The sequence below is a fragment of the Nelumbo nucifera genome, chromosome 7 (genome assembly GCF_055504915.1).
Source record: "Nelumbo nucifera cultivar China Antique chromosome 7, China Antique-T2T, whole genome shotgun sequence".
NCBI classification, from domain to species: domain Eukaryota; kingdom Viridiplantae; phylum Streptophyta; class Magnoliopsida; order Proteales; family Nelumbonaceae; genus Nelumbo; species Nelumbo nucifera.
In genome coordinates this window covers 5,094,800-5,113,773 of record NC_142655.1, presented here as the reverse complement: position 1 = coordinate 5,113,773, position 18,974 = coordinate 5,094,800, and the positions used below count along the sequence as shown (strand labels likewise).

Below are 18,974 nucleotides of genomic sequence, written 5' to 3'. Positions count from 1 at the left end.
CGACCCGGTATCATTTTTTCATTGACTCGGCATGCCAAACCCGGTCGGGACGGATTTTGACCGAGTTGGATCGAGTTGCCCATTTGTCAACTGGGCTTTGTGGAGTGATGTGGAGTCTACGTCATCTCTGAACAATCGTCCAGACAGTCTAATCCGGCAGGGGCCTATGATTGCGCAATTACCAAAAAACCCTTGTTACCATTGCAAATTATCAAAACTATCTCTTTTTTATTAAATAAAAATAAAAAAAATTAAATTTTCTATTTTTCTTATTTATTTCCTATCAAACCAAACACAACCTTGAGAGGCCAGTGCTCGCTGGGTTGAGGTTAAAGCCTTAAATCCGCCTTGGTAAGGGGGTTGGGCTCGGATCAACTTTACTTTGTTTTTCAGCTGGGGTTCAAGTTGGGGCTGCTCCGCACCAAGCCCAGCCCATTTGCATAAAAATGTTGCAAAATATAAATTCAGCCTTTGCCAATAATAGTGGACTATATATGGTTCGGTCCAATTAAGTAGTTAACCAGGTTTTTGGATTCAGATTAGCTTCGTGTTGGATTTGGATTGGATGGGTCAAACTCGTACCAAAACCGACCTGTTGGGGATCCTTAATTAACCAAGTTAGTAAGAAAATTCATATTTAGCTGCAAGGTTGAGCATTTTCCAGAACTTCAATGGTTTTGGCACAAGGGCCCAACGATGTGTAAATTGTTAAAGCCGTTTTCCAAAGTAGGGGTGAGCATGCTATGGGTCAGGTTGGTTCAGTTTTATATGGCAGAACTTGGAAATTATCCTATAGGGGTGAATTCTAGGGTTTTGAAAGTAGGAGCTACGCTATGAAGATCAGTTCCATGGTGGGTTCTGGCTTTGGTGGTTCTATAATTGGTCTCAAGGTCTATTCGTGGAATTTGTTTTTTCTTTACTCTCCCCCTTGACGAAAAGGGATAAGTAGATTGTATTCCACCTCATAAATCTGAATTAAACTTCTGACCTACAACAATTCAAAATTATAATCACCTTCACCTATACCTGCCCATGAATTGGCATCAATTCCAAGCTGGCACCTACCCTCACCTGTACGGTGGAGATAGGATTTCCGAGGGCGGATTGAACAGTAAAAACTCCTAAAAAAATGAAACATGTTCTTTAAAATCTTTATTTGCAAGGGAAATTGTCCAAAATTCACCATGAGTTTTTAACATTTCTCTTAAACTCACCACAACTTTTTTAAATGTATAAAACTCACCATGTCAGTAAGTTTTTATTTTCCAAAACTCACCTTCTGTTAGTGCACCGTTAATGCTTCTTAACAGAGGTGTCCATGTCAGCATAAATAACAATTTTTATGACCAAACTACCCTTGAATGGTGAGTTAGAGGAAAAATGGTTTTTTTCAGTTTTCAAATTTCTTGTTTTTTTTTTGCATTTTTAGTGTTTTGTTATAATTTCAATGTTTTTTATAATTTCTGATTTTTTTACATTTTTCTATCTTCTACAATCTATAAAATTTCCTGTATTTTTGTTATTTATTTACAACTTTTGTGTTTTTCTATAATTTTTGGTGTTTTTTCTACAATTTTTATTTTCTGATTTTGTTTTTCAACTTCTATAGTTTCTATAATTTGAAAATAATTTTTTATTTTGTTTTTAATTTCTATAATTTTTTATACTTTTTGTAATTTCTATGTTTTTATATATTTTATATTTTAAAATATTTTTTTGAACTTTTTCCTTTTTTCATGTCTAAATATTAAAATGGTAATATATTAACACCCATTAATTTATTTTGTATATATTTTATATTTTTCTATGAAGGTTAAAATGGTAATATATTAACACCCGTTAGTCTGTTTAACGTAAAGTTAGTGACATGGTGAGTTTTAGATATTTTGAAAAGTTGTGGTGAGTTTAAGAGAAATACTGAAAACTCATGGTGAGTTTTAGACAATTTTCCTATTTTCAATAAATATACTATATAGTTTAAAACTTACATTGTCTTTATTGATGAAATTGAGCAATTTAATATGTAAATTATTATGATATATTAATGTATGGTTCAAAACTTATCATTATAATTTAAAATTTGTAAATATTACCTTTCACATTACTTATTACACATTCAAATATTAAAATGAAACACAAATGATAAAATCACTTAAGTATCTCAATGGTCAAGTGAGACCATGGCCTTTTGTAACCATGAGTACTTACGTTTAAATCTTCACATCTTCAAAATTATTTTGGGGTTTATTTGAAGGCAAATTCAATTCCAAAGCTAATTCATCCGATCGATTTGGGTCGGGTAAACCCTTAGACCCTGGAATTAGCCTGAGTGGGGGTCGGTTCCAATAATTTGGAACTAAACCCTACCCTGTAACAAATTGAGTAGAGTCAGTTCAAGGTTGGTTCGAGGTCAAATCCATTCAGACCAGGGTAGAACCTAGCCATTTGCTCGCCCTTATTTTGGAGTGTTTTTTAGGGGTAATCATTATGACTAAGAAATTCCATACTTGGGCATATACCTAATACTTTATCTAGGGGTGCTCATGGTTCGGTTAACCAAACCGTGGGGCATATTTTGTAACTGAACCGGTAGTATTGGTTTTTGGAGAACCGGTAACCGAAACTGAACTGAAACCTATCGGTTAACCGATTGACCGGTTTGGTTAATTGTTGGTTTGGTTCGTCGATTTTTTGATTTTTGAATTTTTACAATATATTATAAAAATATATAATAAAATATTATAAATATATATAAAATACTATATTTTAAATAATAAATAATATATCATATATTATAAATATATATTTATATATATAATGCATATTTATTAATTTATAATATATATAATATACATAAATATATATAAAATATATAAAAATATATGTATACCGGTTGGTTCAATTAACTGCCAGTTTTCTATATTGGTTAACCGAAACCGAATCGGTGCCTTTGGTTTTTTAAAAACACCGAACCGATTGGTTCGATTAATTGATTTTTTGGTTCGGTTTCGGTCGATTCGATTTTTCGGTTATTTTTTTTCTCACGCCTACTTTAAGCTTGCCCAACCTAGGCATAGGCTTATGTTTCAGTTCAGAACCCCGGTTGGACTGGGCCCAAGCCTAGGCTATAGTCTTAATCATAAGTGTAAAGCCTGGCCCGACCTAGACCATGATCAGCCCTTCTCTAACATTTTTTGTGCTTTTCACTTGCATCAAAAAAGCCTATTTGAAAGGTAGGAAAAAAACATTTGGCTTCTCACGTTTATAAGAGACTATTTTGAACCAAAAAAAAAAAAGATTGATGATAAGCCAAACACTAAAAAAATGCTTTTAGAAAAAGTCACATTTTCAAGAACCCGTTTGGACCAAAAAAAAAAAAAATCCTAGCTAGACCTATGCTTATCCACATTGCAATTGATCCTTGGGCGTTGGTGTTTATTCTCATATAGAAGGTACTTACCTTTCAGCTAGTTGTTAAGGTCTCTGTCAGGTTGTATAGAAAATTTGAGATCAAATCCCACCTTCACCAGTGTCGGGAGAGTCGTGGGTTTCAGGAATGTTCTATCCCCCCTCTTGTGTAGTGTAGCCCCATGCCCCATGGAACACCTCACACCCCACTCCATAAAAAAGGTCTTTCTCATGAGGGCAGATTCAGTCCTCACAAAATTGTGCTTACATCATTTTCACAGCCCTTTTCAGCCATACGTTACGAACATCTCTATACCTATGTCTTTTTATTCATAGGATATGTTTCCAATGCAGGCTGAAAAGGGCTGTGAGAACAGTATGAGTACAATTTTGTGAGGATCAAATCCGATATCCTTTCTCATCTATAATAGGTCGTGTTTCTAGTTAGGAGGTCTCTTCATGCTACTTTTCTGTTGCTGTTTTGAATAACATACATTGCATTTGGGTAAGCTTTAATTTGGGCAAAGGCCTAAAAGTCATTTGCTTCAAATCATGTAGCAATCTCTCACCCCCGCCTCAGAGCATGTTGCAATCACACATTGGGAACATGAGGGGACGTTTCAAATGCACGGCTGTGAGACCAGTGAGATGGGTGTTAGGACCATTCTGTGAGGAGGAAAAACGACTCAATTTTGTTTTCTACAGCCCAAAGCTCAAAAGCAAAAATTTATTCAAACCACACATGGTTATTATGCACTTGTCATTCCGATATATTACAGAGCTACCCTAGACAAGTCTAATATTATTGGCGTAAATTTCTACCTTGCAATCAAACTTTTTAAATGCTGGACATAGTGGGTATTAGCCAATGCGTATGGTTTGTTACATTAACAAAATCATAATTGTTTTGAGTTGACCAATTGTGGCAATTATTTTTATTTCGAAGAAGAGAATCGTACAGATTGACAAACAGCTTCAGTGTTAATTAAAAAGTGGGGATGATACAAAAATAATACACTGGTTTGCTAAGTGTATTATTTAGTGAACTACCCCCCAACAACTCAGGATTCCTTCACATGGAAATTTAGAGCCCTAAACCATTGTTACATGTGAGACCAGATCTACTCCTTAAAAAGTTAAAAATATGGGAGATGTTTCCAATGTGTAACTGCAATGTGTTGTAAAATTGGTGTAAGGAATAAATTCGGATTTCAGAAAAAAAAACACTATAGCCTGCTTGGTTCGTGGGAATAGGGGTCTAGAATTAGAATTGGAATGGGTTATTTCGATTCCAACAATTTGATTGGGTGGAATCAAAATCCCATTCCCATTCCCATTGAAATGGCATTCCCCTATTTGAAGAAATGAAATTCTATTCCTGCTGATTTCAATTTTCATTCTCATTTCTGTCTGAACCAAACATACTCCGGTTCCGATTCTGATTCCAACTACGAACCAAACGGGTGCTATATTTGCTCAGCAATAGTAACTTAAACTTTTACTCACACAATAACAAAGTTATACATGAAATAATTTGAGTTGGAATTGATCCAAGTAACATTAGAATGGGAACCGGGTCAGGATATGAATATGCAACCATCAAGTTCTTCTCTCTCCAAGCTTCAGCTCAGGTCCAAGATGAAACATTTGTGCACAATTGTTTTAGGCTTTTAGCATGTGGATTGTAATGGAAGCCAGAGAAAACAGTTTATTAACATTGTCATATGGTTAAACCAAACAGTTTACAAGATTGTGTTTGTTTGTTTAGTTTAAAATCAACCAAGTTGTCTGCATTGCAGAGCTTAAAAATTGCAGTGGGGCAACACTTGTAGACAGTAATAGCCCCTAACAATGAGCTTGACCTGGCAGAGTCTGTGGTAAGTAGGTGCCTGTTTGGGAAAGGCTTTTATTTTGCTGCTTTTGGGTTTGTAGAGTGAGACTCACCCAAAAGGCCTGTAAGCAATGTTTAATAAAAAAGAACTGAAACTATTTTTGAAAAAACATGGTTTTTACTTGACTTCCTCAAAGCAACCCGGGCAAAAATCAATTTTAAAAAACTCGCAACCATTCCAAACAGGGCACATGTAAATGGGATGGGCTTTCATGTTGCTGCTCCCGACTTTGCAAAGTGGGACTCACCCAAAAAGCCTGAAAGCAATGTTTGATTAAAAAAAAACAGAACTGCAACTATTTCTCAGCCTACATGGCTTCTAACTTGAATCTATTGATTTCCTCAAAGAAGCCCAATAAAAGCAATTCAGCCAAAGCTCAAGCTTTCCAAACAGGGGCTTTGTGAATTGGATGAGCTACTATGGTTGGCTCATTTGGGTGGGGTGTGCGTTGTCGTTATGTGGAAGTGGAAGGCAGTCCCAACTCCCAACCTTGTGAGTGCTTTTGTCTGTTGTCCTTGAAAAAGAAAAAGAAAAGAGAGTGAAAGGATGGCAATAGCAAAACTCCACGTAGTTAGGATAAGAGTAGGGGTAGTGCACACGATGATTGAGAGAACAATTGAGAAGCACTTATTGAACACAATCATACCCACCTTGAGTCCTTTCAAGGCTACCTTCCAAAGTTTCGCTTCTTTACAGAATTACAGTGTCTATGGCGGTGGCATGTGCAGTACTGCGCGTGCAACCATGCAAAAGTAATACAAAAGTGAACTCCAATCTCACAAGAGATTTATACTTGGAGAACAAAATCTATGCACCATATGATTGGTTGAATATAATGATAATTATATTTAGTAAAATGTAAAATAATGAAAAGTAATCAAATTTTAATATGTTGAGATTAGCCAACAACCAAGATGTAGCACGATCTGACTGTTCCTGCTGGAGGATGATCTGGTTTTTAGTCGGACGGCGAGCTAGGTGGATGTGCCAAATAAGATAAGAGAACTCGGGGTGGTTAGCCCAGTGATGTCGCTTCGATGCTTAAGTTAATAAGCTGTTTGCGAGCTTAAATGACTTTGAATGTAGAGACTAGAGAGCTAGAGAGCAGAGAAATCACGCGTACCTTATGCCCTCGGGGTTGGAGCCTTTATATAGTTGAGTCCTCATGGGTTTTGCGGATCGGTTCCGGGATCTTCGTCACGATGGGATCCATTTCCGCTTTAATTGGGGGATAACGTTATCAACTGATAAGGTTTATCAATTTCGCCCGAACCGGGCGGAGAGATGATAAGGCTAGCTATTACGCGGCGTGATCCCGTGTGGTTTATAATCTGTTGGAGGGATTTCTGGGATCACGTAGTGGTTTGAGTTGGTATCCCCGAGCTGATGCTTTTAAGTTCCGAACTGGGTTGAATGGCGAAGTGCCTTGAGGTCGAGGTGATCTTGTTGCGATTTGGTACCGAGGTGATCTTGTCCCGAGGTCACCTTATCCCGAGGTGGTTGAATTTTCGAGCTTGATCTGTTGCGAACTAGTCATATCAAGCTGAGTTGTCATCTCTTGGTCAGGTCGTGTCCATGTGTCCCCTTTTTACTAGGTTGGGGCCAAATCACCCTTCATCATTAATTGAACTTAGATTTGGCACATAAAACTTAGTTTGGAAAGAGTATAAATACAAATATGTACAGCACAAATACATATAAAATATAAGGTTTTGCACTACATATTTGTATTTGTACTCCTTTCAACCGGAGTCTAAGGCTCAGTTTGAAAGGAGTACAAATGCAAATATGTAAAATGCAAAACTATATATTTTGTATTATTTTGTATGTATTTATATTATATATATTTGTATTTGTACTCCTTCCAAATTGAGTTTACTACAATGCAAATGCATACAAATATTACAAAATATAAGGTTTTGCATTCTATATATTTGCATTTGTACTCCTTCCAAACTAAGCCTAACATATTTATATTTATACTCTTTCCAAACATAACCTTCGGTAATTGTTAAAAAGCATGTATAAATTTGATAAAAAACAAATTGCAAACTTGGATCAATTTTGCAAGATCAAAATCTACCTATTTTACATTGATCCACTTTGAGTGCAAATAAATATACATAGCTTCACTTTCAATACAAATATGTATTCTTACCAAACAATTGCAAATTGAAGGACAAATTCATCTGGGTTCTGCATTTGCACTCTTACCAAATACATCCTTAGGTAAATAATATGCTAAATACCGATTTTTTTGTTATGTTAATTGTTTTCTTTTATGTAATAAAGTGTTAATAGTTTTACGTACAGGGGATGAATCTTGACCATGTAAATTGATGCCAAATTCATGGACAGGATATGGTTTATAGGGGCTACTTGTTAGACTATGGGGCTTGTCATTCAGAATTCTGTATTGGGTGCAGTATACTTAACCTTTTTTCTTTCCAATTTTGTTATGAATAATTATGATTTTGATTACAAATTAGAAAAAAAAATCATTTTTCCTTACGTACAAAAAAAAAAAAGAAACTAGTATTATAAAAGTATTTTTTTGAGTCTCCCCAGTCCCCACCTTCTCTAGTATTTTTTTATTAAAGTATATTTTATTATATTTCCGATTTCCATTATCAAAACTGAATTGCACAAACTTCTTGTTTTCCCGTAATTTTACGAACCACGAAAGTCAAGGGGCATTTTCGAGATTTCAAGCAGCGTTCATTCCAGAGTGGTGTAGAAACCCAATGGGACGTTGGAGATTCGAAAATTTAAAAAGCGGACCACCATATAAAGAAATTCCCACCATCTGGTGCGAACGACAGAAACACTTTGCCTTCTGGTGCGTTTCGTCTCAGCGGTCGCAGCCCTCCCATTTGGAGAACCCTAGCTGTGAAAAGTGACCCTCTTTCCATACTTCCATCTCTGGTTTCGGTAAGCCCTATCTTTTCCAGACGTCTTCACGTGGCCGCTCCGCAATCCGACGAAGATAATTAGATAAACGTCAAAATTCAAAAGGTGCCCAGTCACCCATCAGTGATTTGCAGATTCTTTTATTCCCCTTGGATTCAATTATGGGGGCAAATATGGTTCTTTAATCTTGTTTAGTTTTCTATAAAGACTTATATATCTTCACGTGCTCAATTTTGATTCGGTTGGTTTCTGCAACTCTAGATTGATTGCAAGTCTTGATTGAAGTGAACTTTTCTGATGATTCTTACTATCCTTTTTTTCTTGTCTGAAAGAAGTATACTAACCTTATGGCACTTAAAGGATCAATTTCTTGTAAAATTATAAAAGATTTTACTGTAGTTATCGGCGAAGCTTTGATTTATTTATTTTTTGGTTTGTTTGTTTTCTGCTAGCCTGATGCTATGATGTATTTTATTGTTCTGACTTCGAAGTTCGAAGGCCAGCAGGAAGATTAAGAATTTTGAAAATTTTGGTTTAGATAACGAGTTTGACTTTTGTTTTTTTCGCTTCCGTTGGTTGGCATCGAAGAGCCTGCTGTTTTGCGAGGCGGAAATGGAGGCAAAGGCGAATGGAACCGATGATCTTAAGGTACCTCTTCTTCAACCCTCGGAGAGTGTTGCAGTTACCGTTTCTCAACCAAATGCAAAAGGATTTAAGAAAACGAGGAAAAGTATGTTCAAAATCGGAGGGATCAAGTGCACTTCTTGTGCAACATCTATAGAATCTGTTTTGAAAAAGATTGACGGAATTGAAAATGTTACCGTATCACCTCTTCAAGGTCAAGCTGTAATCAGATACGCTCCAGAACTCATCACTGTAAGTCAGCTTCACGTAGTTTGTTTTTCGATAGATATATGAGTTTTCCACCATTTTAAGATTTTAAGCCAACCTAATACTCCTTAATTTGGTTTTGAGGCCACAAACCCGAGTTTGGAACCCATCTACACCATATATATCCCAAGGGCCAAGCCGCCAAGGTGATGCATTTAGTATACCGCTTCAAGATGGCTTGCTGAACCTCTGAGCCTGATGGAAAAGGTTTACCTGTTGGAAGCACTTGAATTTAGAGTGTGGCAGCTTGCTTAGTTGGCAAAGTATGCAAGCATTGTTACTGTAGGCTTTGGCCTTAGAACCAATCTTAACGCAAGAAGCATATAGTGATATAGATACATAAACTTACATTCATAAACATTAAAATATAGCGATGAAACGCACAGAAAGCGGTTGATTTGTTTTCTTCAGTTGATACCCTTTTAATGGCATTCTATTTTCAAGTTTTGGCTATGGGTCTGTATTCAAGTACAGTGTTCAATGGGTCCCTCCTCTGTGATCCCCACAAAAGCAGTAGTGTGAATATAGTTAATACTGCATCTTAGCATGCTTAGGGGTTGTTGGCTAATATGTATGATTTTGTTTTCTTTTAAACGAAAAAACATATCTCATATCATAAAAATCAATAACATATTGGGCAATATCCCCTAAATGACTGAGAACTGTATCCATATTTTCTTATGTGGAGGCTGCACTGGTCATTGCGTGATATTTCTATATGGGACCATGTTAAAACAATTAAATTGATTCCCTAAAAAACATGTAACTTGTGAAACTGATACTTATAAATGTGTTGAAATTTTTTGCTGAGTTATCTTCTGACTTGCCTTGGCACTAAAAATCCAATATAGATTATGTGAATTGTATCATAGCAATACCAACTTCAGCACATGCATATCCTTGCATTTTTTTTTTCACCAATTCAATGAGATATTTGAATATCTTTTAACCCCTATTCTCCAAATGTATACCTTAGTATTCCTAATAAACATGAAAAAATACAAAAAAAATATTTAATTAGTGGTAATATTCCCAATGAAAATTCCCAAGAATGAGGCTTGTCAGGATGGCACTGTTAACTTGGTCACCTTATGGGATCTTGGTTGTAGATACAAATAGGTGTTTACATGCAAGTGTAGATATTACCCTTGCAGACAGAATTACTGTGAGGTTCTACATTTGTTCATATATATTTCTAACTATAGGTCATTTTGCAATTTAATATGAATTTATTGCAAGGTTCTACATTTAAAGACATTTCTAACTATAGAACAATGTGACATTCTTCTGATGAATTCAGTTTCCAGGATTTCCTATTGGTATTATTTTCATGTTTAACAATAAAAGTTGTGTTCCCTTCAGTCAAAAACAATCAAAGAAACCATAGACAACATAGGCTTTCAAGTTGAGGAGTTTCCTGAACAAGATATAGCAGTATGCAGACTCCGAATTAAGGGAATAACATGCACAAGTTGCTCTGAATCCATAGAGCGCGCCCTGATGATGGTTGATGGAGTGAAAAAAGCAGTGGTGGGTCTAGCCCTTGAAGAAGCAAAAATTCATTTTGATCCAAACATCACTGATTCTGACCAGCTCATACAAGCCACTGAAGATGCTGGATTTGGAGCTGATCTCATTACCTCGGGAGAAGATATGAACAAATTGCATCTAAGACTTCATGGAATTAGTTCTCCGGAGGAAGTGACCATTATTCAGTCCTCCCTTGAGTCAGTAGAAGGTGTGAATCACGTGGAAATGGATAAAGTGGGACACAAGGTGACTATTAGCTATGACCCCAATCTTACTGGTCCAAGGTCTCTCATTCAATGCATCCAGAAAGCTGGCAATGAGCCTCATCTCTACCATGCAAGTTTGTATGTCCCCCCAAGACAAAGAGAAACTGAAAGGCAGCATGAAATTCATGCATATAGAAACAAGTTTCTTTGGAGTTGCCTATTTTCAGTTCCGGTATTTATGTTCTCAATGGTACTTCCAATGCTTCCTCCTTATGGAAACTGGCTAAACTACAGGATCCACAACATGCTTACAATTGGGATTTTTCTGAGATGGATTCTTTGCACACCAGTACAATTCATTATTGGCCAAAGGTACTAATTCAGATGCTAGCAGATAACTTTTAGTCCTTGTTAATGCTGTCTTTCTGTTGCCAGTGTGAGGAATTTCTTTGTTTGTGAATGAAGATTAGTATGCATGAAATGTCTTCTGATACTTAGTAATTGAATATCTCTGTCTCTTAATTTTCATTTCAGGTTTTATGTTGGAGCTTATCATGCATTGAAACGAAAGTCTGCTAATATGGATGTTCTTGTTGCATTGGGCACTAATGCTGCTTATTTTTACTCTGTATATATTGTTATAAAAGCATTCACTTCATATTCATTTGAAGGACAGGATTCCTTTGAGACCAGTGCTATGTTGATATCTTTTATTCTCCTAGGAAAATATTTGGAAGTTGTAGCAAAGGGGAAAACATCAGATGCTTTGGCAAAACTGACAGACCTTGCACCAGATACAGCTTATCTGCTAACATTGGATGGGGAAGGAAATGTGATCTCAGAGATGGAAATAAGTACTCAACTGATACAACGAAATGATGTAATTAAGATAGTTCCAGGGGCAAAAGTTCCTGTTGATGGAGTTGTTATAACGGGACAAAGCCATGTAAATGAGAGTATGATCACCGGAGAATCAAGGCCCATAGCTAAGAGGCCAGGAGACAAGGTTCTGTTCTTGTTCTATATCTTTCTTCTTATATTTCTTCTTTCTTGGGGCCATTATTTGGTGCAATGATAAAATCTTGGGCTGGCAAACATGAGAACGTGGGTTTGAGTCTGATAGCAGTCACTTTGTGAAAGAAAATGCCTAAGTTTAGGTCTGAACCAATCCAGTCCACCCCTCCCAAGATCCCACATAACTGGGACAAAATTTTGGCAATGGCCCTTTGACCCTTATATATTTCTTCTTTCTGCATTGTGAGTAACCTTGTAAACTTTATCTGGAAGCCAAATTCCTAATTAATTTATGCTTTAATGTGTCATAATCAGGTTATTGGTGGAACCGTAAATGAGAATGGATGCTTAGTAGTTAAGACTACTCATGTTGGGTCAGAGACTGCATTGTCCCAAATAGTACAGCTGGTGGAAGCTGCTCAACTTGCCAGAGCACCAGTTCAGAAACTAGCAGACCAAATTTCAAAATTCTTTGTCCCTATGGTAGGTTCTTTCTTTGATGACTTGCTCTTTCACTTTGAAGTTAATAATGATCTACTCTAGTCAGTTCTATTAGCTCATTATGAATGGTTAGTTCAAAGGCTCAACATGTATTGTGTTTCTGTGAAATAGTTGATTGCTTAACTCCTGTAAGGTTGGGAAAAGTGGTGCTTGAAACAGCTATCTAGTCAGTCATTGTCAAAATACAGAACCACAAAATAAAGCATCTTCTGATTTTGAATATTTTTTAAATAATGTCGTCTGATGAATAGTTTCTTTTGAACTCATACATTTATCACTTTCAGGGCAGAGATGTCTTTCACTCAATGTACAATTTTTTTTTGATGATACAGTGAACAATGTACTCTTGCTTATACATTTATCATAGGAAGAATGTTGAGAAACTAGTTTGTCTATTTTTCTAATTCAATTGTTTCCTCAGGTATGCTTCTGCGATTTTCTGGTGAAGGTAAACCTATGAAAGTAAAATACAAGAAAATGAATGTTGAGAAAATAAAGATGAATAACTCTTGAAATACACTTGCTTTCACTGGAAAAGAGACAGATGAGTTTAATGAGTATCTAGGGCCATAAGATGGCCAGTTGACACAAATAATGTCTCACTATCATAGTCTATATGTGTCCTCAGAAGAAAAGTTATCTGCTCTTTATTTTTGTATATACCAATTAAATTATGGTGGATAAAATGTGACATTTATCTGCTGCATAATCAGTCAACTCCACAGGATATTGACCCAACGTACAAAACGATATTTTGCCATTCCATTCTTTCAAGGGCCATATCATTGTTAAATTATGAGACCTCTAGTTTTATCTGAATCTTCAACTTGCAAAAGATCATTTACTGACAAAGTTGGTGGTCATTTGTGTGCATAAACAGTCGATCATAGTTGACTGCCCCTCATTACCTACATCGCACTTGTTTATAATTCTAAATTTTAAATCTAATCTTACCATTCACTCATCTCAACATCATGAACTTGTATACATGCAGCCTCTTTTGCCTACTACTTTTCTTCATATATATATATATATTATTGCTGGTCTTATAGTCATTCTATAAAATTTTCATTTAAATCTAATTAACATGCATAAATCAGGAACAACTCTAGATGCTCCTATCCACTTCATTTTTCTTGCTACACTCCCTTCCAGACTTCATGACTTCTGTTACTTGCCATTGCTACCATCCTAAATCCTTTCTTGTTTTACATAAACTCCGGGAGATTTTTCTTCCAGATTCTAATCAATTTTTAAAAACATAAATTAGTATCAAATTTGTCCATCAATTTGCTGTTAGACCAGTTTTGTAATAATTATGGTTCATTTTAAAGTACTTTTCCTCTGTGCAAGGACCTTGACCTTTTGGTTCTAAGACTTTATTAAAGTTCTTATGTTTCATATAAATAGGAATATAGAAGGGAAAAATCTCCATGTTTTTCCCTTGATGCAATGTGTATTTATTTCCCTCCACCATATTGCAGGTTGTTGTAGCAGCATTCCTTACATGGTTGGGTTGGTTCATTCCAGGAGAAGTTGGTGTATACCCTAAATGCTGGATTCCAAAAGCCATGGATCGGTTTGAGTTGGCTCTGCAGTTTGGCATTTCAGTTCTTGTGGTTGCTTGTCCATGTGCTCTAGGACTAGCAACCCCAACTGCCGTCATGGTTGCCACTGGGAAGGGAGCTTCTCAAGGTGTCCTCATCAAGGGTGGAAATGCACTTGAAAATGCACATAAGGCAAGAAATCACGTCAAATAAATATACTATTTTTTTGATAAAGAAATGGAGCTGAATAATCTGTATGGTAAAAAATGCAGTTAAATATCCAATTTTAGGATTGCTTTTTTGTTAGAAATTGAATTTATTCTGGACTTGAATGATTAACTAGGCCACATCCCTCAAGATGCAGGTACAAACTGTTATGTTTGATAAAACAGGCACATTGACAATTGGAAAACCTATTGTTGTTAATACAATGCTCTTTTCAAACGTGTCTATCCAGGAGTTCTGTGATGTGGCTGCTGCTGCTGAGGTGAGGTTGATATTTAACACCTAGTTTTGTTGGAGTTGCTTGCTCTATGTTCTGGACTAAAAGTTATAGATTTGATTTTTCCCAATGATTTCTGAAAGTTCCATTGGCAGGTAAACAGTGAGCACCCAATAGCAAAGGCTGTGGTGGAATATGCTAAGAAGCTGCGTCAGAAGTATGGCTCTGCTATGGAACATGTAACAGAACCCAAGGACTTTGAGGTGCATCCAGGGGCTGGGGTTAGTGGAAATGTTGGAGGAAAACTGGTGTTGGTTGGGAACAAGAGGCTCATGCAGGCCTGCAATGTTCCACTGAGCCCTGATGTTGAAGATTATATGTCAGAAACTGAACAGAAAGCTCGCACATGTGTACTGGTTGCCATTGATGGGAGGATTGCTGGGGCTTTTGCCATAACAGATCCTGTGAAACCAGAGGCAGAACGGGTTGTATCATACCTCCGGTCAATGAGGATCTCAAGCATTATGGTGACTGGGGACAACTGGGCTACAGCAACTGCCATAGCAAAGGAGCTTGGAATTAGCAAGGTGTTTGCTGAAACTGATCCACTAGGAAAAGCTGATAAGATCAAAGAATTACAGGTAAATACATCCAAACACTTGCTGGGCCAGTAATACTCCATGTGAACTATAAACCTTCTCCCGTGAATGCATTGAATGATTCAAATGCCTTGTCTTGTATTCTTGTAAGGACTATTGACCCTCAAACAGTATGGTTGACCTCTGCTCATTGAGACAACCTTCATATGGGTGTTCTTTTACAGTTAAGTGATGGTAAGAAGTTGGTTAAGTGGTTATGGACTGAATTACAACACTTGAACACCCGACTAGCAGTTTACACAATAATAGCTCATCCTCCTGGATTAATGATTCAGTCAACTCAACTTCAGTTTTGTTTGCATTAAATTTATCATATCATTTTTTCTGGAACGTTAAAAAGAAATGGGGTTTCTTTAAATAATGAGTATACATTATATAGAAAAAAATTAAGGTTAAGCAAATAGAGACTGAAGTTCTAAAGCCATGTGCATCCAATCTGATACAAAAAAACAGTCGTGTATAAGCTTTCATGTTTAAAGTCTCTCATTGATGAATGCCTCTCAACCCAAAGCTCCCTCAATCCTATCTGCCCCACCAATCTTAGAATCAAAGCAGAGTATTATGTCAAATAAATCACATGACTGCTGATCTGATGTTATGCTTCTTAATGGCTCATCTAAGCCAGCCGTGCAACTCACATGGGCTATACTGCTCCCCAGCTTTTTGATATTGATTTTCTAGTTCATAGGAACAAGCGGTAGTTGAAAGGCTTTATTCAATTGATATTGTGTAGGGACAAGCTCACTTTCATGCCAGAAAACTGGATATGTTAGGAATGTATATTACTGATCAAGTCAGTTAGTTTATTGATACATAGTTCATGTTGTATATGTGATCCATATATCCTAATGGTTGTGTAGATTTTCAAGACTGCTATTCAGTCTTGATCACTAAGAGATTTCAGGTTCGATGAGAAGAGAAAGTGAAGAAGATGTAGAAGAAAGAGTGATGGAAGAGCAATAGAACACAGATTTTGAGGAGAAGAACAGAATGTCAATATTCTGCCGCCGCCACTTTAAGTTAATATATATAGGTTATGCTAGTTACATGAAAGGACATATCTGCCCTTGGTGTTTACATCATAACTGCTAACAAATAACAAACAATATAAAACTGAAACTAGAAATAACAGAATAGCAAAATAACCACAGCTGTGACTAGATACATTCTACCCTACAGACAGAGTGGGACCACAGCTGTGGGGCCCACATCAATGTTCTCTACAGGTTGTACTAGTATATAAATTATACATGTATCCCTAACATCCTTTCATGCTATGGACTTAATTAGGCACAGACTGAGTATGAAGTTTCAGTAGTAATCAGAGCAAAACATAATTTAGAGGACTTGTTGGTTTATTGCTAACATCTTTAGTTCTTTTCTGCCATTATGTCAAAGAAGACTGATCTGGTGGCCTATACTGTGATAGTCCAAAAAACTTTGTCTGGACTCTGACATGATATGGTGATAGTGAATGTCTGACAATTGAACCCATCAATTACAAGGCACCATCTGATTAACTACATGAATTGACGATATGATGTTAGATGTCTATGTACAGCATATGTCTATGACTGTATTGATTGACTGAAATCAAATCTAATGCCAGATGAAAGGTGTGACTGTGGCAATGGTAGGTGACGGAATCAATGACTCTCCAGCTTTAGTTGCTGCTGATGTTGGCATGGCAATTGGTGCGGGTACTGATGTTGCCATTGAAGCTGCTGATATTGTTCTCATCAAGAGCAACTTGGAGGATATTATAACAGCCATTGATCTCTCAAGGAAAACTCTCTCCAGGATCCGGCTCAACTATGTATGGGCCTTGGGTTACAATGTGCTTGGAATGCCAATTGCTGCTGGGGTTTTATTCCCTTTTACCGGAATCCGATTACCACCTTGGCTTGCTGGTGTTTGCATGGCAGCCTCCTCACTTAGTGTTGTCTGCTCATCGCTCTTATTGCAGTCCTACAAGAAACCTTTGCTGGCCCAAGACACTCGAGGAACAATTAGTTACTCAAATTCTGTGTAAGGTAAATAGAATTAAGTTTTTGTTTTGGCCACCTTTCACCTCCCATGTAGTGTTTGAACTGCAATGATTCCATTTCTGCCAATTGTTACAACAGGTCTGTACTGGATTTCTGTAAAAGAACATGTAGTTCACCTTTTCAGTGATGCATTTCTCCATCTTTATTAATTTTCTTTTGTGATGTTTGGAACTGAGACTTCCTGGACAAGTATAAGTGGCTTGACAACAGTTCATCTACAGGAAAAGCCAAGGATAGTTGTAGGACAACAGGACAGACATAGGTTGCAGTTTTCCAAATTCTGGGTTGATGTTGTGCAGTTATACTTCTTTGGAAAATTCTAAATTGGAAGCTGACTCTACCAAGTTTAGGGCCGGAGTGACCAAGTGGATGGTTAATTCCGTTGGTCCAGGTTTGAAACATTTTGGCATCGTTCATTTTCTGGTAAAGACGAGCAGGTAAATTGGTGGGTCCCACTGAATTAATGGAAACCCACGCTCGGGTGGGTCCCAGCAAATTTTACATAGCCGGATGAATAATGTTCTCTTATTTTGGATGTCTACAAGGGTATGTTTGGTTTGAAGGAAAAGAAAGAGAAGGGTAGGGATGATCCCATTGATTGGTTGGGATGGGTCCTTGATGTGATATTTGACTGAAGTTTGGTCCATTTTGCCTTCCACGATTTTGGCTGTATTCAAATTCAAATTTGGTTTGGTTAAGGGTCACTTTTGTTTATAATTGGATTAAACGAGGATCTACCCCTACATAAATTAAATGGGTTTAAATTTTATAGTTTTACTAAAGAGTTAGAGGTTCTAGTTTCATAAAAGTTATTTTCAATTCCCTTTATTCATGGTATAGAATGTTAGTCATTTTTTGCTCCTTTTACTAAAAACATAATATTTTGAATCTTTGATTTTTTTTTTTGCTCCAAGGGCTACACAACGAGGGTAGCTCCAAGGGCTGTACATTGGGAACATCTTATTTACATGTTACCATTCATGGAGAGATGTTCCTAATGTACAACTGCAGTGTGTTGTGGGTAGGAGATCCAAATTGCCCCGAATCCTATGGACTTCCAGCTCATCTCATTTCAGAGGTGTCCCCTTAGATGACCTCTAAAGAAACGTTGTAAATTTCCTTCACTCTAAACAAATACAACTCATCACTACCCGTAATTTCAGATCTGATATGGGTGACGAGACGACCTTGTATTTTGATGGGAGTGCTTTGGGAAACCCAGGTCCAGTGGGTATTGGAGGTGTAATTCGAAATAGAAATGGTATCAGTTGGCCTTTTAGTGGGCCAATTGGGATTGCCTCCTCAACAAAGGTAGAAGTCTTGGCAGCTCTAACTGGCATCAGGATTGCAAAAGACATGGGCTTACGAAATCTTACCATTAAAGGAGACTCAGCCAACACCATTAACAGGCTTTCTAGTCCTGACAGTGGGCCTTGGGCCTTAGCTCACTACCTATCTGAAGTGAGAGACATTCTTGCTTCTTTAAATGCCCATGTGGTTTGGATTCCAAGGGAGCTAAACTCTAAAGCTGATAGTCTATAAATCTGGTGCACACAGGGATTTTCTCTTTAGTGATAGCTATATGCCTTTGTAATTTTCTGAGAGTTTTATCTGTCGTGAACATTGCCTCATGTACCTCTTCTTTTTGAATAAAGTTAACTTTTTCTCAAAAGATTGCCCCAAATCTATGTGCAAGCAGGATTCAATCCCCAGTCTCGCTACAACCAAGAGACCTTCAAAACAAAAAATAGCTGCTACATCAGCAAAAGTATACTGATTTTTCTAATGTGGCAGCCCTTCTTTCTTTTTTTTTTTTTTCCCTGCATTACCTATCAACCATTATCTCCAAATCTCATTAATCAGATTAAGATAGACAGGATGTCATGCTGAGGGTACCCAAGGTCAATGATCATATGAGAAAACTTA

The 18,974-nt window shown here is 36.9% G+C and overlaps 1 protein-coding gene across 3 annotated transcripts; it reads left to right on the top strand.

Moving 5' to 3' along the window:
- Positions 1–8,027: 8,027 nt before the first annotated feature.
- On the top strand, positions 8,028–17,216 carry LOC104597452 (copper-transporting ATPase HMA4-like). 3 transcript variants are annotated; one of them, XM_088891255.1, is made up of 9 exons: positions 8,028–8,315; positions 8,799–9,086; positions 10,464–11,209; positions 11,372–11,843; positions 12,167–12,334; positions 13,837–14,091; positions 14,264–14,386; positions 14,497–14,982; positions 16,610–17,216. In XM_088891255.1, the coding sequence occupies exons 2-9, from the start codon at positions 8,823–8,825 to the stop codon at positions 17,030–17,032; spliced, it is 2,937 nt and encodes a 978-aa protein (XP_088747381.1). In that variant the 5' UTR covers positions 8,028–8,315; positions 8,799–8,822; the 3' UTR covers positions 17,033–17,216. The 3 variants fall into 3 exon arrangements, with proteins under 3 accessions (XP_088747381.1, XP_088747382.1, XP_088747383.1); XM_088891256.1 differs by lacking the exon at positions 8,028–8,315 and adding an exon at positions 8,399–8,451; XM_088891257.1 differs by lacking the exon at positions 8,028–8,315 and adding an exon at positions 8,522–8,544.
- The last annotated feature ends 1,758 nt before the right edge of the window (positions 17,217–18,974 follow it).

What these genes read in the sequence shown, in the direction of transcription:
- LOC104597452 (XM_088891255.1), top strand. Translation starts at nt 8,823, where the DNA reads ATGGAGGCAAAGGCGAATGGAACCGATGATCTTAAGGTACCTCTTCTT. An exon ending in ACGCTCCAGAACTCATCACT is followed by an intron (nt 9,087 to 10,463) that starts GTAAGTCAGCTT and finishes TGTTCCCTTCAG; the next exon opens with TCAAAAACAATCAAAGAAAC. An exon ending in CAAAATTCTTTGTCCCTATG is followed by an intron (nt 12,335 to 13,836) that starts GTAGGTTCTTTC and finishes ACCATATTGCAG; the next exon opens with GTTGTTGTAGCAGCATTCCT.